Source organism: Protomyctophum bolini, assembly GCF_963924005.1.
Source record: "Protomyctophum bolini genome assembly, chromosome: 17".
NCBI classification, from domain to species: domain Eukaryota; kingdom Metazoa; phylum Chordata; class Actinopteri; order Myctophiformes; family Myctophidae; genus Protomyctophum; species Protomyctophum bolini.
In genome coordinates this window covers 27,585,395-27,602,243 of record NC_137878.1, presented here as the reverse complement: position 1 = coordinate 27,602,243, position 16,849 = coordinate 27,585,395, and the positions used below count along the sequence as shown (strand labels likewise).

Sequence of the window (16,849 nt, the reverse complement as noted above, 5' to 3'; positions counted from 1 at the left end):
TCCCAGAGGCGTCAGCACTACTATAGACCCCCTGTAATCTTTTTCCCTGTACACCACATCTCTGCGTCAAAAATATCTACCCAGCTTGTAGATCTGCTACGTGTTTGTGTGCTGAATGTCTGCCCCGGAATAGGGGCGCTGCTAGGGTTCATGTGGTTTTAAAGCTGTGCTAATAAGTGGAATCAGCTGGTGTGCAGTTTGGCGTTAGGAGTGAACCCCCCCGCCTTCGCTCAGACTTCCATGGCCACATGACCGGACACCAGCAGCAGCAGTTGGCTACTCAAGCGTGCTTCGGTCCGGTTTTAAAACCATGGCTATAGCTTGTTACGGTGTTAATCTCACCCCCCGTGACCCACCTTTAAGGTCCTGACCACTGAGAGTATAGGAGTGATATCTGTCACCATCGGCGTGCTTCTGCTGCTCGTCAACAAATGGCCGTTTGTTACTTTGTAATAGTCAGCATGTTTTAAGAGAAGGAAAACAAATCGTGCTAAATGGGGAAGTCCTCTGGTGGCATTGTACTGATAACAGAGTGTGTGTGTGTGTGTGTGTGTGTGTGTGTGTGTGTGTGTGTGTGTGTGTATGCGTGCACGGATGGTTGATGGAGGGGAGGTACACTTTTCTTTTTTGAAAATTGGAAATAAAGGAGGCACACATCTGGGGGTCTTTGAGACTTTTGTCAAGGGGGGTGAGGGGTGCGAGGAGGGTGTGAGAGGCCTACAGAGAGAGAGAGAGAGAGAGAGAGAGAGAGAGATATGGGATGGATGGATGGAGGGGGGAGGGGGTTAGACTAGAGAGAGGGAACAGGAGGAAGGGGGGTAGATGTACATTATTAGGTATGTAAGGGGCGACGACAGAGAAACACTGATAGTGGACTGAAGTGGGCGAAAGGAGAGAATTTCCTAAAAATGTATGGAAATGTCTGGAACGTGTGTGTGTGTGTGTGTGGGTGGGTGGGTGGGTGGGGGGGTGTTAAAAGGAAGTGGTTTGTGTAGACAAAGGGAGTGAGAGGAGGAGAGAGAGAGAGAGAGAGAGAGAGAGGGGAGGGGAGGGGAGGGGGCTGAGACAACACTTGCCATAGCTGCAAGCTTTACGGCTGACAGTTGAATTTACTTTGGGACTGTGTGTGTGTGTGTGTGTATGTGCGTGCGTGTAATAGAACAGCAGGGATCACAGCATTTGTTCTCCAACACGGCTTTCAGACTTTTCCTTATCCACTCACAACTTGTCTCTTTTCTTGTATTTCACCTATAGCAGTGTGACCACCCCCTCCTCTCTCTCTCTCTCTCTCTCTCTCTCTCTCTCTCACACACACCGTTTTCCCATTTAGCCTCTCTCTCTTGCTCTCTCCTCTATTTTGTTATTTTTTGCTCCCTTTATCTCTATTGCTCTCTCTTTGTTCTCGTTTTAGTCTCAACACCTGCATGTGCAATAAAAATAATAGTAAATGCTCCTAATTGTCCTCTTCACTAGACAGTTGGTTCCATACATCTCTAATTGTCCTCTTCACTAGACAGTTGGTTTCATACACCTCTTGAAAGAATAAGTTGTGCTCCTCATGGTGTGAAGTGTTGAATTGCTCTCTATTCTGATAGATCATTCATTGCTACAGTGTTTGTTCAGAAACGGGGCTCTCCCGCCTGTCTCTCCAGCTCTTTTTTAGTAAACAGAAAATGCATTTTCAGCTCGGGATACCAGTTCTATCCAATAAGGCGACAGAACTCACACAGGATAGTGAGGATAAACAAGTGGAATTGGAAGTTATAACTCAAAGATATGAGCAGATACAAATTGGAAGTGGAACACAACACTATAACATTGAAGTATAGAGCACCGAAGTCTGACGTCACTTTCAGTAGAGGGCGTCAGACTCAGTCCCCAGGTTCATGTATTTCTTTAGTTGCATTGAAATCGCCTTAGGGGGATTTTAGATCGCTTCATATAAGAACTGTGTTTGAAAAATAAACCGATCATCTCGGCCTTTCGGTCAGGGGGGTGGCTGTGTGTCGTTAATGATGTGCATTAATATTTGATACAGCCAGTTTCTGGAGAAAATGGAATTAATGTGGCCGTAAAAGCCTTGAAACTACATATGAAGGCAATGTCGCTGCTAATATACGTCACGCCCAGCCGTCAACACATTGCATTCCTGAGATTCCTCGCTGACATAAGCTTAGCTGGTGGTGACTCAACTCGTACTAACCACGAAACATTAAATATCAATAAAATAAAAATACAAATAAACGTAATTAACATTCAGTTTATGTTGTGCGACAGGCAGATGCAGCCACCCGCCTACACGGAAATGTAGTCTCTGGGTTATTTGACTCGTTTCTAACGCTTATTTTGTTACTCTTTGGGTATATTTGTACATTTCCACCTTCAGTCGATGCTTCATATCCATATGAGTGAAAAGGCCGGGGTGATCGGTTTATTTTACAAACGCAGTTCTTATATGAAGAGATCTAAAATCCCCCTATGGGGATTATAATGCAAATAAAAAATACATGAACCTGGGGACTGACGCCCTCTACCGACAGTGACGTCAGGACTTCGGTGCTCTATAGTGGGTACTGGGTACTCCTCTCACCTGAACACACCACTATAACATTACAGTAGTGGGTACTCCTCTCACCTGAACACACCAATATAACATTACAGTAGTGGGTACTCCTCTTCACCTGAACACACCACTATAACATTACAGTAGTGGGTACTCCTCTCACCTGAACACACCACTATAACATTACAGTAGTGGGTACCTTCTCACCTGAACACACCACTATAACATTACAGTAGTGGGTACTCCTCTTCACCTGAACACACCACTATAACATTACAGTAGTGGGTACTCCTCTTCACCTGAACACAACACTATAACCCATTTTGACCTGAGCTCAGATTCTAAAAATGTCTTCTACATCCTGACAGTTTTCTGAAAAAGCTATGTTTCTATGTCGGTGGTTCTTCGATTTGTCAAAAATAGCAGACCTACAAGCTCGTAGCTTGTAGATCTGCTATTGTTCAATAGCTAAAGCATAACATAATGCTAACACCAAAAGGGGTTCCCACCCAAAATGGGATAACATTGAAGTAGTGGGTACTCCTCTCACCTGATTCATTGAAATTGGCAACCCATTTATTTAGGAGAGACCCCTGTTATTGAGCAAACACTATAGCAATGATTACTATCACAATCATATACAACCATTTATCAAAATACTAATGAGTTTTGGAGACTCTGCAAGTCTCCTATCGGAGACTCCGCCGATCATCACAATTATTGGCTTTTAAGAATATGACAAAGAAATTAAAATCTCCCTGAATTTAAGGCTTTATGGGGTGTGTAATTGATAGAATATAAGTATTTTCTTTTGGGTGGACTACTCCTTTAACCCAATAAAAGAACATCACCTACCATACCTTTTTAAGCCTTCGTGGAGTACTGTAGGCGTCGCTCATGTTTTAAACGATAGAAAACAAAGGCTCCTTGTGCTGTGTTTTTCCAGTGTATTCGTGGCATATATATTTCACCGATGCCATAATATCACCAGCTGTGCGTACTGTGTATATACGGCCTCGTGAAGCAAAGCCTATCCAAGTGTTCTAAAAGTAGAACGCGGCATTCGCTGGAGATCAATGGACGATGGCAACGAGAGAGATGGCAGAGGAGAAAACAGGACATGGAGTAAAGTAGAGAGAGGTGAAGAAGAGACAAGGGCTCATCTGAGCAGATCTGTGGCTTTGGCACCCAGACCCACCCACAGTTAACTTGTCAGTACTAGGAACAGAAGATTGGGGCCGCCACAGTGCGTTATGAAAACTCTCTTTTGGATTAAAATGGTTCTTTTTGGAATATTCCATGCCCTGGCAGAAATCTGGCTGTGTGTGGGATGGAGGGATAACTTCTTGAAGAGAAAATAAATTTAAAAGGAAAAAATAAATGTGCAAACTAACACAGTCTGATAATTAAACGAAAGAAAAGTGAAAAACAACATGGCTAGTCTGGAAGAGAAGTAGCATGCTGTACATGAATAAATAACGGAACTACCAAGCTTGTTTGGAAATTAGACTAATCGTAGATTAGGTTGCATGAGCCATTCGTGCGATACCTTATTTAACTAACTATTTAACTCAGCAGTTTACTTACTTACTTAGCGGTTGCTTCAGATTTTCTTTGCCTCAAATATGAAGCACAAAGTGTGCTATAATTCCAATTTTTCAAGAGCACTGTAAGTATTCTGTTCGCCATATTTGAGCAGTTCTGCAGTGAGCGATAGAGGGACTGAGTAGTGTTTTATAGATTGTCACCATTTCACTGCAGTTATATCGAGTTTTCTAACTTGACTCGTATCCAATTTTATTGGAAATCCAGCCTGATCTTTCCAGGGAAACATATGGCTTGTAGACATTCGGTCAGTCACCAAATTACTTTTGCTAGTATTTTATCAGGTTGCAATTTGAAGGAAACATGTCTCAGTTGGTCCCATATGGCCCCGTAGGTGTCCAGTCACTCTGAATAAGTGTGATACCACAGCATTTGGGATTGACAAAGAGACATGGGAAGCATATGGTGGTCGTGCCTTCATTCGGTCACTAAACTACATCAGTCTTATAGAACCGCTTTGTGGGATTTCCACATCAAAACAAGACATTTTGCCATTGAAATGATTGAATACAGAATGTATTAAAGAGAACACTTGGTTATAACGTGGTAACGGCACTTTGTTTTGTCATCTATTTGATTTGAAGGTGATTGCAGCCCGGTCTTCATTGATGTCTGTGGTTTCACGTATACTTAGTTGTCAGTGGCAGTGGCTCAGAGGTAGAGTGGCTGGATGGTAACCGCAAGGTTGCCAGTTCGAATCCGGGCCCCCCCAGAGTTAGTGTCAAAGGGCTGTATTTTGCGTGTCTTAAGTACCAGGTCTTATTCCCTAACTTGAGTAAACTAAAGACCTGGAGGCGTGATCAATGCTCTTTGGCCACTCAGAATAGCCAAATGGCATTGATCACGCCTCCAGGTCTTTAGTTTACTCAAGTTAGGGAATAAGACCTGATACTTAAGACAGGCAAAATACAGCCCAAAGTGTCCTTGAACAAGACACTGAACCCCTAATTGCTCCTGATGTGCTGGTTGGTGCCTTGCATGGCTTCCGCTGCCATAAGTGTGTGTATGTATGTGTGTGTGTGTGTGTGTGTGAATGGGTAAAGCGCCTTGGATAAATGCGCTATATAAATGCACCATTTACCATTTTGTCCCTTGTGAACTTGCCCGATCTTATAAGCTCACAGCACGTCGCATATGGCGCAGAGAGCTTGTAGATCGGCCATTTTCAGAGCTCAACACCGGCAATATGATGGAGTATAGATGAAGCATAACATTTTCATGCGCTTCCCGGTCGTGTTTAACAAGTGAATGCTGCTTCAGTGGGCCAACTCACTGCAATCCAGGGCTCTGGAATGGACTATAAAGTCAACATTGTGGGCTGAAAATGTTCCGTGGTGTGTGTGTGTGTGTGTGCGTGCATGTGTGTGTGTGCGCACGCGCGTGTGTGTCAAGTCTGTCCAGACATTTTTTCCCGTCGGGCCGGGTGCTCACAGGAAACGTCCGATTCTCCAAGAGCGGAAAGTGTGTGTGTGTGTGTTTATATGTGTGTGTGTGTGTGTGAGAGAGACACAGCAAGTGTGTGATTGAGTATGTAGTGTGTGTGCATATTCTTGTATTATAGGTGTATATCAGTCTGTGTGTGCGTGTGCATGTGCGTGTGTGTGTTTGTGTGTGTGTCTGACGTAATGTTTGAGCTTACCCAGACAGGGGGGACAGACCAAACCAAGAAACGCACACATGACACACGCACGCGTGCTCATATGCGCGTCTGGCACAGATGAAGTTTGTTTTCCGTATTTTTGGGAAAAGACAGCGAGGTGAGAGTCAACAACCAGCGTGTTGATCTACGCAGCTACCAGTTCCTTCCATTACGCCTCCTGCTACCAGTGTAAGCACAGTGTGTCTCCTATTATTGACTTGTGATGGACGTCCGTCCTGGTTGCGGTGGGGCTTAGTCACAGAGTGGGGCTGCGTGGGGAACTGGTGCGTAGCTCCACTTGTTTCCTACTGCAGTCTCATTCATGGTTTGAACTTTAAAAATAAGCCTCTATGTCTTAGTGTATTATTAACCCATCACGAAAGACAGATTCTGCCTTCTGAATTCTTCTAAAGCAGTTTTCCGAAAAACGTATGTTGCTACATCGTTGCTGATTTTACTTTTCGTAAATTAACGCCCTACTTGATCATACTACAGCGTCACAGAAAATAATCTAAAGTTATGGACTGTTGAAATTTCCACCCGACAGAAACGATATACAGTATAGCTAAAATGACACAAATTCCCGGTTTTTAATGGGTTAAGGAAAAATAAAACGATATACACTATTGAATAAATAAAATAAGTTAAAATAACTAGAACTAAAATGTTAGCACGTGCGCAAGAGACCCAGGTTTAAATCCGTGGTAGAACAATAAAGTTAACATATTGCAGCTTTAAAAATCTCCTTGACGTGAGCCCACATTGACTGTCGGCCAAGTAAAAATATAAAGCCCAAACATCTTATCGATATAAGAATTCTGAACCTTCGACTGCTTCTCTATCCTTGTTCTAGATCCATAAAGCCAATTTCAGGGTCATTTCAGAATCATCGAGGGCTTCTGGTAATTTCAGAGTCTTTTTTGAAGGAAGGAATGAGGAACAGTCTGCTACTCATTAGTGTCATTCTGTTCCTTTGACTCATATTCGTCTTTTTGATGTTAAATCTGTGTTGTATAATCGAAGATGAGTCAACAACAAATAAAAGGGGATGTACCCAAAGCCGTTCTGCCCGTCGTATCTCACTGGGGTAATCAGGGGGGCTCTTCTGTAGTTTCATATACAAACGTAACTCAAACATGCTACTTTGAGAGGTTTAAAAATAATGACGACACCCAGCATGAAAGCGAGTTGAGAGCTTCAGTGAACGATGTTTTTAAATGATAGCAGCAAATGTAAATATCATTTTTTTGGGGGGGGGGGGTCTTAATTACACTGCTCGCTTTGTGTATTTGGAATACAAACAATGAAAATAACCCAAATAATAATTTTCAGATGTGGTCGACCGAGGAAGTCAAACAATGTATTGTTTTGGTAAGTCGGAGCGGTTGTGACGACTACGCCGCGCTCTAATTGGTTGGCCGGACGCCAAGCTAAACCTCTGTGTGCACAACGTCTAAAACACGTACAGACAGATTTAAAAACAACCTCTTAAGAATACCCAGTCTACCTGCAGCTTATCGGCCTGTCCGCTTACAAACATGGGTGACAGCGTTGGAAAATCAGGCTGCGCGAATTCAGCATATAAATAGTTGCAAGTGATTATTTTCATATATAGCCGTCGAGCTTGGCTGAAGACGAAACGACGTGGTTTTCTGCGCTCTTAATGGGCGGAATGGGGAACTAAGCGTGTTATTCAAAGATGCACTGAAACAAATCATAAAGACAACCTTTGGTCCCGTCCACCCGTCTATATCCGCATAGGATAAACATGTTACAACGTGCGTAAATCAAGCGTCGTCTATTGGAAATGTAAAAGCATGACTACAAGTAAAAAAATAATAATTTTCATATGGTGTTTAGTCGTGGGCGAGACAATGTTCTCTGTGTGTTGTAATTGGCGGAACGTGGAACTAAAGTCTGTGTACACAACATCTGAAAAGGCACAGAGACATCAAAAAGGGCCCTTTTCAAAGACAATCATTTTCTCTGGGACTACGGGCGAGGAGGGGAGGGAGGGGGGGGGATGGATGAAAGATGAGGGGAAAATGAGTGTAATTAGTTTGACCACTATGGCATTCAAAACAGCAATAACAATAACAAATCAGAAAACAATAAAAGATGAGAGCAGTGATAAATCCATCGCATGAAGAAAGTGATAGAGAAGGAACTCTGTGTGTGTGTGTGTGTGTGTGGGGGGGGGGGGAGATCACCCATCATGCTTATGTGTGCACTTGGGCCTTCTTACATGGAAGTGTGTGCGTGCACGAGCGAGCGAGCGTGTGCAACCATGTACGTCAGGCCGTCATGAATGGTGTGTTTGAGTCGGAGCGGAGTGTGTGGAGTTCCTCGGGCCGGACCAAATTGGAAACAGAAAAACAAACATTCCCTCGGAACCCCTCCGCTCTCTCCAGTACCCCCCCCCCCCCCTTGTCTGCCGGCTAGTGCCGCAGTCCAACCTGTCTGGGACAATGTAATGGTCTATACCCGGACTGGACCACACACGTGGGGGGTGGGGGGGACTGGTAGGGAAGGGAGCTGGGGGGGGGGGGGGGGGCACTTGAACCACAATGGCAGTTAGAAAAACAGACACAGGAAAGATATGAGAGAAGGGTTGATGATGGATGGAGGAGAGAGAGAGCGACTTGAGAGACAGTGCTGGGAGAACGAGATAGAAACAACGGGGGAAATGGACGGAAGAAAGAAGTGGAGAGAAAAAGAGGGGGGGGGGATTTAGTAGATGGAGAGAACGCGACTCAAGGTTGCAAGGGACTAGGGAGAGAGAGAGAGAGAGAAAGGACAGAGTGAAGGAAATGAAAAAGAGAGAAATATCTGGGGGGTTTTTCTCTCTCTTTTTTACTAGTAATAGTTAATCACAGGTCCCCCATTTTCATCAACTAGTCATCTTTCTTTTTCCAACACATTGCTACCTACACTAGTATGCATTCCATGCACTTACCTGATTACTAATTTAACGGCAGGTTGCATTGTCAAGTAGCGTTGTTTATACTGTAGTACAGTATGTGTGTGTCAGGACTTCGGTTGTGTAGCATGTGTGCATATACTGTTTGTGTCTGTGCATGGAGATATGTAGCTGTGTTACCGTTTACTGTTTACTGAATGTATCCGTGTGTGTCTGTGCATACAGAGGGCGTAACTGTGTGGAATACAATGCCACAGCGTTCCAAAGCATGTGTGTCACACACACACACACACACACACACACACACACACACACACACACACACAAACACACTGCGTGTGTTTAAGCGAGTAACAGCGACCTTTCACTAGAGCTGGTATGGTTAATGTTCTCTCAGTGATAAGACATTAAAGTGCTGTTCCTCTTCATAATGATGGATTGGGAAGACAGTCTGAAAGGTTTCCTCGGGCCATTTTTTTTCCGTTCTTTTTTTTGTGTGAGTGCAACCCGCTCCCTCCAAACGCCACATTTCCATTTCGTCAAACAACTTTTTCTTTTTTGCTACCTGCAAGTTCAGCCGGGTCAGTATTTTTTTTCGCCGACCGGAGACGATTTCTTGCCCACAGAAACATAGTTGTTTGGTAAAAGGCGAGGTCTTTTTGGGAGATGGGAGGGGTCCTCTGACATGACTCACAGTTCTAATAGTAACTCATAATGCTGTTTGCTTTCATGACAGCAGTGATATTGTAAGAGTAGGCGTCGTTTTTCCTAAACTCTGCGGATGGATATCTCATCGCTGACACGGGGCAGTTGTTCCGACTGGGTGTCCTCGGAGCCCAGACGGTAAATTTGGGAAATGTGGCGAGGAGGACCACACGGAGCCAGTAGTGCTGTCTAAACAGAGGAACATCGGGCCCATTGTAATCTCCCCTCCGTTGAATGCGCTGATAGAGGTGACTGTGTCCAAAACAATAAAGCACCAGAAGCCTGGGAGACGCGCATTAACGTGCAGCATATGTGGCTAAGTGTTAATTTGTCAGCTTCAAGGCCAATAAAGCCATACTCCAGATAACAGAACAAACTTCCAAATATAGACTCTGCTCTTCAGTGCGCGTGCGTGTATATGTGTGTGTGTGTGTGTGTGTGTGTGTGTGTGTGTGTGCACATGTACGTGTAGACTTCTAGCCAATTCTCTTATCCTTTGCGCGTGCACACACACACTCACACACATGCACACACGCCGTTGTAGTGACCAAAGGAAACTTGCTTTGTATAAATACAGACTCAGATTTAGATTTGTGGCGAGTAAGAGAGAGAGGGAGAGACTGAGAGAGAGAGAGACTGAGAGAGAGAGGCAAGATGGATGGAAAACGGGAGAAAGGGTGGCACACAGAGAGAGACAGAGAAGGGTGGTAGGGATAGAGGGTGGGGTGATTTCTGCGGTTGGGGCAACAAAAGGGGGAACAGAGCAGCAAGAGAGACAGGGAGGGAAAGAGAGAGAGAGAGTGTTCCTGTTAAGACTAGAATTACTGAATAAAGAAAATGAAGTCCACCAGCGTAGCCACAGCCTGCTGGAAACTTCCTCGTGTGAAACAACAATTTAGTCCTGGAAATGTACTGATTAGAGGCTGACCCGGTCCACCCTGCGGACAGAGGACAGTGTTAAAACACGTGTAAACTCAAAGTGTAAAGAAGAATTTAGAAAAGAGTCATTATGATTTGGCAAGTGTTGTTCATGTGCTCCACTGTTATTTGTAACTTGGTATTAAAGACGACTGAAGTTATCTATACTATGTCGTGTTCTATTGTTGTATTGCCTACATCTTGGACATGTACATCTTGCACGTACTGTGGAAAGGTTGATTTCAAAAGACAAATGATTTAATTTTCTCCCAAAGAACACACTACTACATTACTAATTTGTTTGTTATGGCCATTTCAACAGTCTTTAAGACCATACGATAAATGCTAGTTCTGTAACGGCTTACACACATGCTCGCACACACATGCTCGCACACACATGCACACCGAGGATTTACTGTACTTGCCTCTCGCCTATTCAGAAGTGACTTAAATAATGTGGTTAAATAAATATAACATCTTAAAATTATTAGACTTTTTATTTTTAACCAAATACATATAAATGTGCTGGATAGCCCCTACAAAAATCTTTCAGGCAATCTTTTTTTTAATCAAATTTTTTTTTATATATTGTGCGCTGGTGGATCTATTTTTGAAAAGAATACAGACTTTTTTTTTGAAGATTTTGAAAATGGGGCTCAAGTGGTTAATAAAAAAAGAATGAAGATTGGGTGGACTTCTCCTCATTGAAGCCATTTTGCTCTTGTCTGGCGTGTGGTTGGAACAGCATTCTGTACATGCCGTGGGGGACCATGTCAGTCGTCAGGATGTCAGGAGAGCTGTCTCGTTTATTTCGCTCATATGTTGTGTATTTGTTCATTTGTGCACGAAGATGCAAGATGGACAAACAATACAATTGTATTATGTATTCTGTATGCATCTCTAATACTTATGTACTCTTCTGTAGAGGCACGGCAGCTGTGTGAAATAAGCATCAGACGTCTGACCTGTTGTGACTCTTTTTTAAGGTTTCTGTAGGATCAAAAAGGCCTTTAACAATAGGGTTGTATAACACATGGAAGTCGGTTTTAGCAACTTACGGCTGTGTAGAGTGCTGCCATTTCCACCACTACTACTAGTCTAATTTGTGTTTTCTTTTTCTTTTTTTTTACCAGGTTGCTACAGTGATGGCAGCGTCTTGGAAATCCTGACCCCGGAGCCGTTAACAGAACCATGTGAACAAGACAGGACGGCTACAGCAGCGCTATAACGGACGGACCTACAATATTATATTTGATCTGGTTTTGATCTTCCTCACGTGCCCTCTCTGTCCGAGCCACGGTCCCTAAAATACCAGTTAACAGACTGGTCCGTGTGGAATAAAACAATCCAGACATTTTATTTTTCTTCATTTTTTTGTTTTCTTTCTTTTTTGTTTTTGTCGTCGTCCCTCGTCCCCCTCCTCCCTCCGATGTTCATGGTACTGGTGTGGAGTTAACTTGACCTAAACAGAGCGATGGACCCAGGCTAGCGCCTGCTGCTTGTGCCCAGTCAGTCGCTGCATGCTCTCTGGTTCCCGTTAGCGTGTGGAGTAACGTGGTGCTGGCATCGGAGCGCTGCTGCCGCCGCTGTTGGACTGTGTGTGTGTGTGTGTGTGTGTGTGTGTGTGTGTGTTGGGACTGTGGAGCGCTGTGTGTTCCCGTGCCGGGCCCGGGTCGCCGGAGCTGATGCCAAGCCCAGGAGTCAGAGTCAGCCATGATGCTTTTATAACCCGATGATCACGACAGGTAAGAAACCGCTCGACCGGTCAATGACTTTTCAAAAATAGCAAATCTACTTACAAGTACATCTGCTATTTTCGAAATAAAAATTATGTGATTGTAACTCTTTATTAACTAATTTTTCTGATGACCGCCTTCCCAAGTTTCAGATTATCACCATGAGTGGAATGGCATGGTTTTATATTATTATTAGATTTTCTTTTTTACATCACTAGTATAGAGCTTGTTTTATCACAATACATTTTCTAATGATCACTATTGTGCATCTCTGATGCAATAGCTGCTTTCATTTAAAAAAGTTACAAAGAGAATAATTAAGAATCAACTATTAGTTTATTCTAATTTTAAATGGTAATTACCAGTGCTAATTTCGCACAAAGTATAATTACCTGCCTTATTTGAAATCTCTGCTTGCATTCTAAATATGCAAAATATTATTTATTTTATTTTATTTTTTCATCACAGTGTAAGTCAAAATTCTGAAGATATAATTTCTTCACGTTAAACTCAATTTACAATTTAGGCATTTAGCAGACGCTCTTGATCCAGAGCGACTTACATTTAATCACATATATAAAAAGTAGTTATCATGAATCGTGTATAAGCTAAGAACGTAACATTGGAGTATCTATGTTAACTATACATACTATACTATATTATATATTATAGCACTTTATAGTACACATATTTTATGACTACATAAAATGCAATTCTAGTGCTGTCTACGTAACGAGCTATAAGTCTGTCTAAAATACTATCTACCGGTAAGTCGACATGAAATGCTATCTAACGGGCTAGGCTAGGGCAAGTGCTACGGGCCATGGTGGAGTCTGAAGAGGTGGGTTTTCAGACTACGGCGGAAGATTGGGAGTGAGGCTGCAGTTCTGACTGTGATGGGAAGTGCATTCCATAGTTTTGGAGCCAGAAGGGAGAAGAGTTTGGGACGTGTGGAGCGTTGTCCCGGCGTTTTTAGTCAACTCAAGAAATAAAACCCAACAAAGATTGAGTGGAAATAGGCAAATATAGCCAATGTACAAGTTCACAACACACAGTTATTATGATATTATAGGTTGGCTATTTTTGGATTTGGTGCAGAAGGTGAAAACGAGCAGGCCGAGGATAGAGCCCTGGGGAAGCCCGTTCAAAAACGGGGCTTAAGTGGTTAATAGTCCTCTCATACCTCAGGGCCGTCACACACACATGGATGTCTTTTTGCAAAGCAATGCAGATTAGAAACATGACAGGAGGATGGAGATGGGTTACTGAGTCTAAATCAATGGTTCTCAACCCTGTCCGGATCGGCTCCCCAAACTCTTCAAAGGGAAGTGGTCAGCTGGGTCCATTTTCAGAGCTTGTTTATATTTTTGTGATCAAATACAATCAATCGGTTGTGTTGTGGCTTGGATCAGTGGAACCAACATAGTACACTTTACGTTTTATCGGTATAGCAATGAAAACAAAATTGTCAAGGTTTTTAAAGTAAAAATACCATGACTTGGACTAATTATGTATCATGAAAACTCCTATAGTGTTTGTCAAAGGTCTGTAAAAGGCCTTTCACCTTTTGTGATTGATTTCTTGCTTTTGACTAGCCTATGTACAGTAGCAGCTATGAATGAAAAGTGCAATACAAATACCATAACAATTATTCATATTATGGGCTCGCCATGCCATAATAGGTAAGCATTCGGAGAAAGTAGACAAACATTTGGCCAAAATATCACCATAAGCATGACAAGCTGTGAGCTTTGTACTTATGGCCGAGCTACACCAGGCATTTCAGCGTGCTTTAAAGTGTACGCGTATACGCACACACACACACTTATAGATCCAGTCCTATGCAGGGCTCACGTGTGCGCTGAAAAGCCTGGTGTGGCTCGGCCGTTACTAGCATTACTAGTAAGTATTAATAGTTTAGAAACATATGGGATGAAGGATTATGGATCTGGACTCTGCTAGAGAAGAAGCACACACAGGCACGCAGCCACACATGTGTGCACACATGTGCATGTGTGCACACATGAATTTGTTGCTTCAAAATCCTGAGAGTTAATTTAACACGTGCCGGTGTAAATATGGACCCATGGGTTCAGAGAATAACACTGGGTGGGTATAGAACAGGATGGGCATTTCAGCTCATTTCTGCCACCTTTTGAATGACAGATGTGTGTTTTTATAGACAGTCCAGTCCCCCCAAAAAGCAGGGAGCCCGTTTCTCTGACACTGTCTCATGTCAAGAACCCACAATATTGATATGCAGTTCAGTTCAACACCTATCAAAAGAGTTTGTGCCAGCCACAAGGTTGGTTAGTAGTATGACAGAATGTAAACGTATTCACAATTTCCCCAAATCTTTTCAAGAACAAAATGATAAATGATACCTACTTACAGTACATTACACTCAGCTGGTCAAATCTCTAGCTCAATTCTAGCACGTCACAACATCGTGTAAGTAGGTGACCAGCACAGAGCCGGGTCACATGTGCAGAGAGTAAAGCTGCACCTAAAACAAATGTACAGGTCGTGATGCAATGAGTTGTGAGCTTGAAGATCAGCTTTTTTTTAATATATACCGGTATATATATTTCCTATATATTTTGTATTATTATTATTAGTTATTGACCACTTTACACCCTATACACTTTGTTAACCGGGATCCACCAGGCCCAGGGTTCTATTGTAGGTCCCCCTCCTTGTCTCCCTCTGCCTCTTCTCCGAAAATAGCCTATGTACAAGCTCACAACTCGTTGTGTTGCGACACATTGCGTTGATGTATGTACTAATGCCTTTTGCCCAAGACAAATTTCCCCTTGTGGGACAATAAAGTATATCTCATCTCATATTATGACATGCAACAGAATAGCGACGCTGGGCTAGGGGCTATGTGGTTAAAGAATACACACACGTACTCGCGATATGAGAGTAAAACAAATTTATGAAACATACGTTAGCCTTTTGTGGATGGCTTCTCCAGACAAGCTTTTTGTTAAAGACACACTGTATACAGTACTTGTATCGGCAGAGTGTGTCCAATGCCACTTCAGTGTTAAAAGTTAATCATTACATTCTGGAAAAGTAGACCTCACTAAAAACTAGTCCTTCAGGCAACGCCACTGATGTCAACCTTTTCTTTGCTGCTGCAGCTGTTGTCAATCTCGCATCTTGGAGACCGCCAAAGAACTCCTCACCTTGTTGTCATTCTAGCCATGGAGATAGGGACGAGACCATGAACTGGGAACCCCCACCCTTACAAGCACTTGGCATTGTAGGAGTTGACACGGTTCCGCAGATAAATGTTGTGAAAATTGTTGTGAGCATAAGTAGATCAGCTATTTTCACAATCTTTGCCTCTCTCACTGGTAATATTTCACAATTTGGCCATTTCTTGATGGTATCGTTTATTGATACATTTTGAAGTTGTCATAGTCGTATTTTGTATTCTTTCTTTCTCTCTCTCTCTCTTTTTTGCAGTATCAAAAAATAGGTCCTTAAATTGTCACTTCAGAGTAGACATGTGCACTGCAGATACCTTATAACACTTATTCTGTATGTTGGTTTGTTTACTGTTGAGTGAGAATCAGTGAACTGGCTGATAGTATAGTGTGTAGTCTGGGGGCCCCCAGGCCTGGTATATAAACTAGTGTGTAGTCTGGGGGCCCCAGGCCTGGTATATAAACTAGTGTGTAGTCTGGGGGCCCCCATGCCTGGTATATAAACTAGTGTGTAGTCTGGGGGCCCCCATGCCTGGTATATAAACTAGTGTGTAGTCTGGGGGCCCCCATGCCTGGTATATAAACTAGTGTGTAGTCTGGGGGCCCCCAGGCCTGGTATATAAACTAGTGTGTAGTCTGGGGGCCCCCAGGCCTGGTATATAAACTAGTGTGTAGTCTGGGGGCCCCAGGCCTGGTATATAAACTAGTGTGTAGTCTGGGGGCCCCCATGCCTGGTATATAAACTAGTGTGTAGTCTGGGGGCCCCCATGCCTGGTATATAAACTAGTGTGTAGTCTGGGGGCCCCCATGCCTGGTATATAAACTAGTGTGTAGTCTGGGGGCCCCCAGGCCTGGTATATAAACTAGTGTGTAGTCTGGGGGCCCCCATGCCTGGTATATAAACTAGTGTGTAGTCTGGGGGCCCCCATGCCTGGTATATAAACTAGTGTGTAGTCTGGGGGCCCCCAGGCCTGGTATATAAACTAGTGTGTAGTCTGGGGGCCCCAAGGCCTGGTATATAAACTAGTGTGTAGTCTGGGGGCCCCAGGCCTGGTATATAAACTAGTGTGTAGTCTGGGGGCCCCCAGGCCTGGTATATAAACTAGTGTGTAGTCTGGGGGCCCCCAGGCCTGGTATATAAACTAGTTGTAGTCTGGGGCCCCCAGGCCTGGTATATAAACTAGTGTGTAGTCTGGGGGCCCCAAGGCCTGGTAAACTAGTGTGTAGTCTGGGGCCCCCATGCCTGTTATATAAACTAGTGTGTAGTCTGGGGGCCCCAAGGCCTGGTATATAAACTAGTGTGTAGTCTGGGGGCCCCATGCCTGTTATATAAACTAGTGTGTAGTCTGGGGGCCCCAAGGCCTGGTATATAAACTAGTGTGTAGTCTGGGGGGCCCCAGGCCTGGTATATAAACTAGTGTGTAGTCTGGGGGCCCCAAGGCCTGGTATATAAACTAGTGTGTAGTCTGGGGGGCCCCAGGCCTGGTATATAAACTAGTGTGTAGTCTGGGGGCCCCAAGGCCTGATATATAAACTAGTGTGTAGTCT

General features: G+C 43.6%; 1 protein-coding gene across 5 annotated transcripts in view; it reads left to right on the top strand.

Annotated features, from left to right (window-relative positions):
• The window catches only part of trps1 (trichorhinophalangeal syndrome I), a 170,029-nt gene that overhangs the window by 16,471 nt on the left and 136,709 nt on the right, over nucleotides 1-16,849 (top strand). For all 5 annotated transcript variants that reach the window (XM_080787927.1, XM_080787926.1, XM_080787928.1 and 2 more), the window contains exon 2: nucleotides 11,484-12,095. In XM_080787927.1, the coding sequence (XP_080644053.1) occupies nucleotides 12,083-12,095 (13 nt within the window). In that variant the 5' untranslated portion in view covers nucleotides 11,484-12,082. The remainder of the gene's footprint in view (nucleotides 1-11,483; nucleotides 12,096-16,849) is intronic.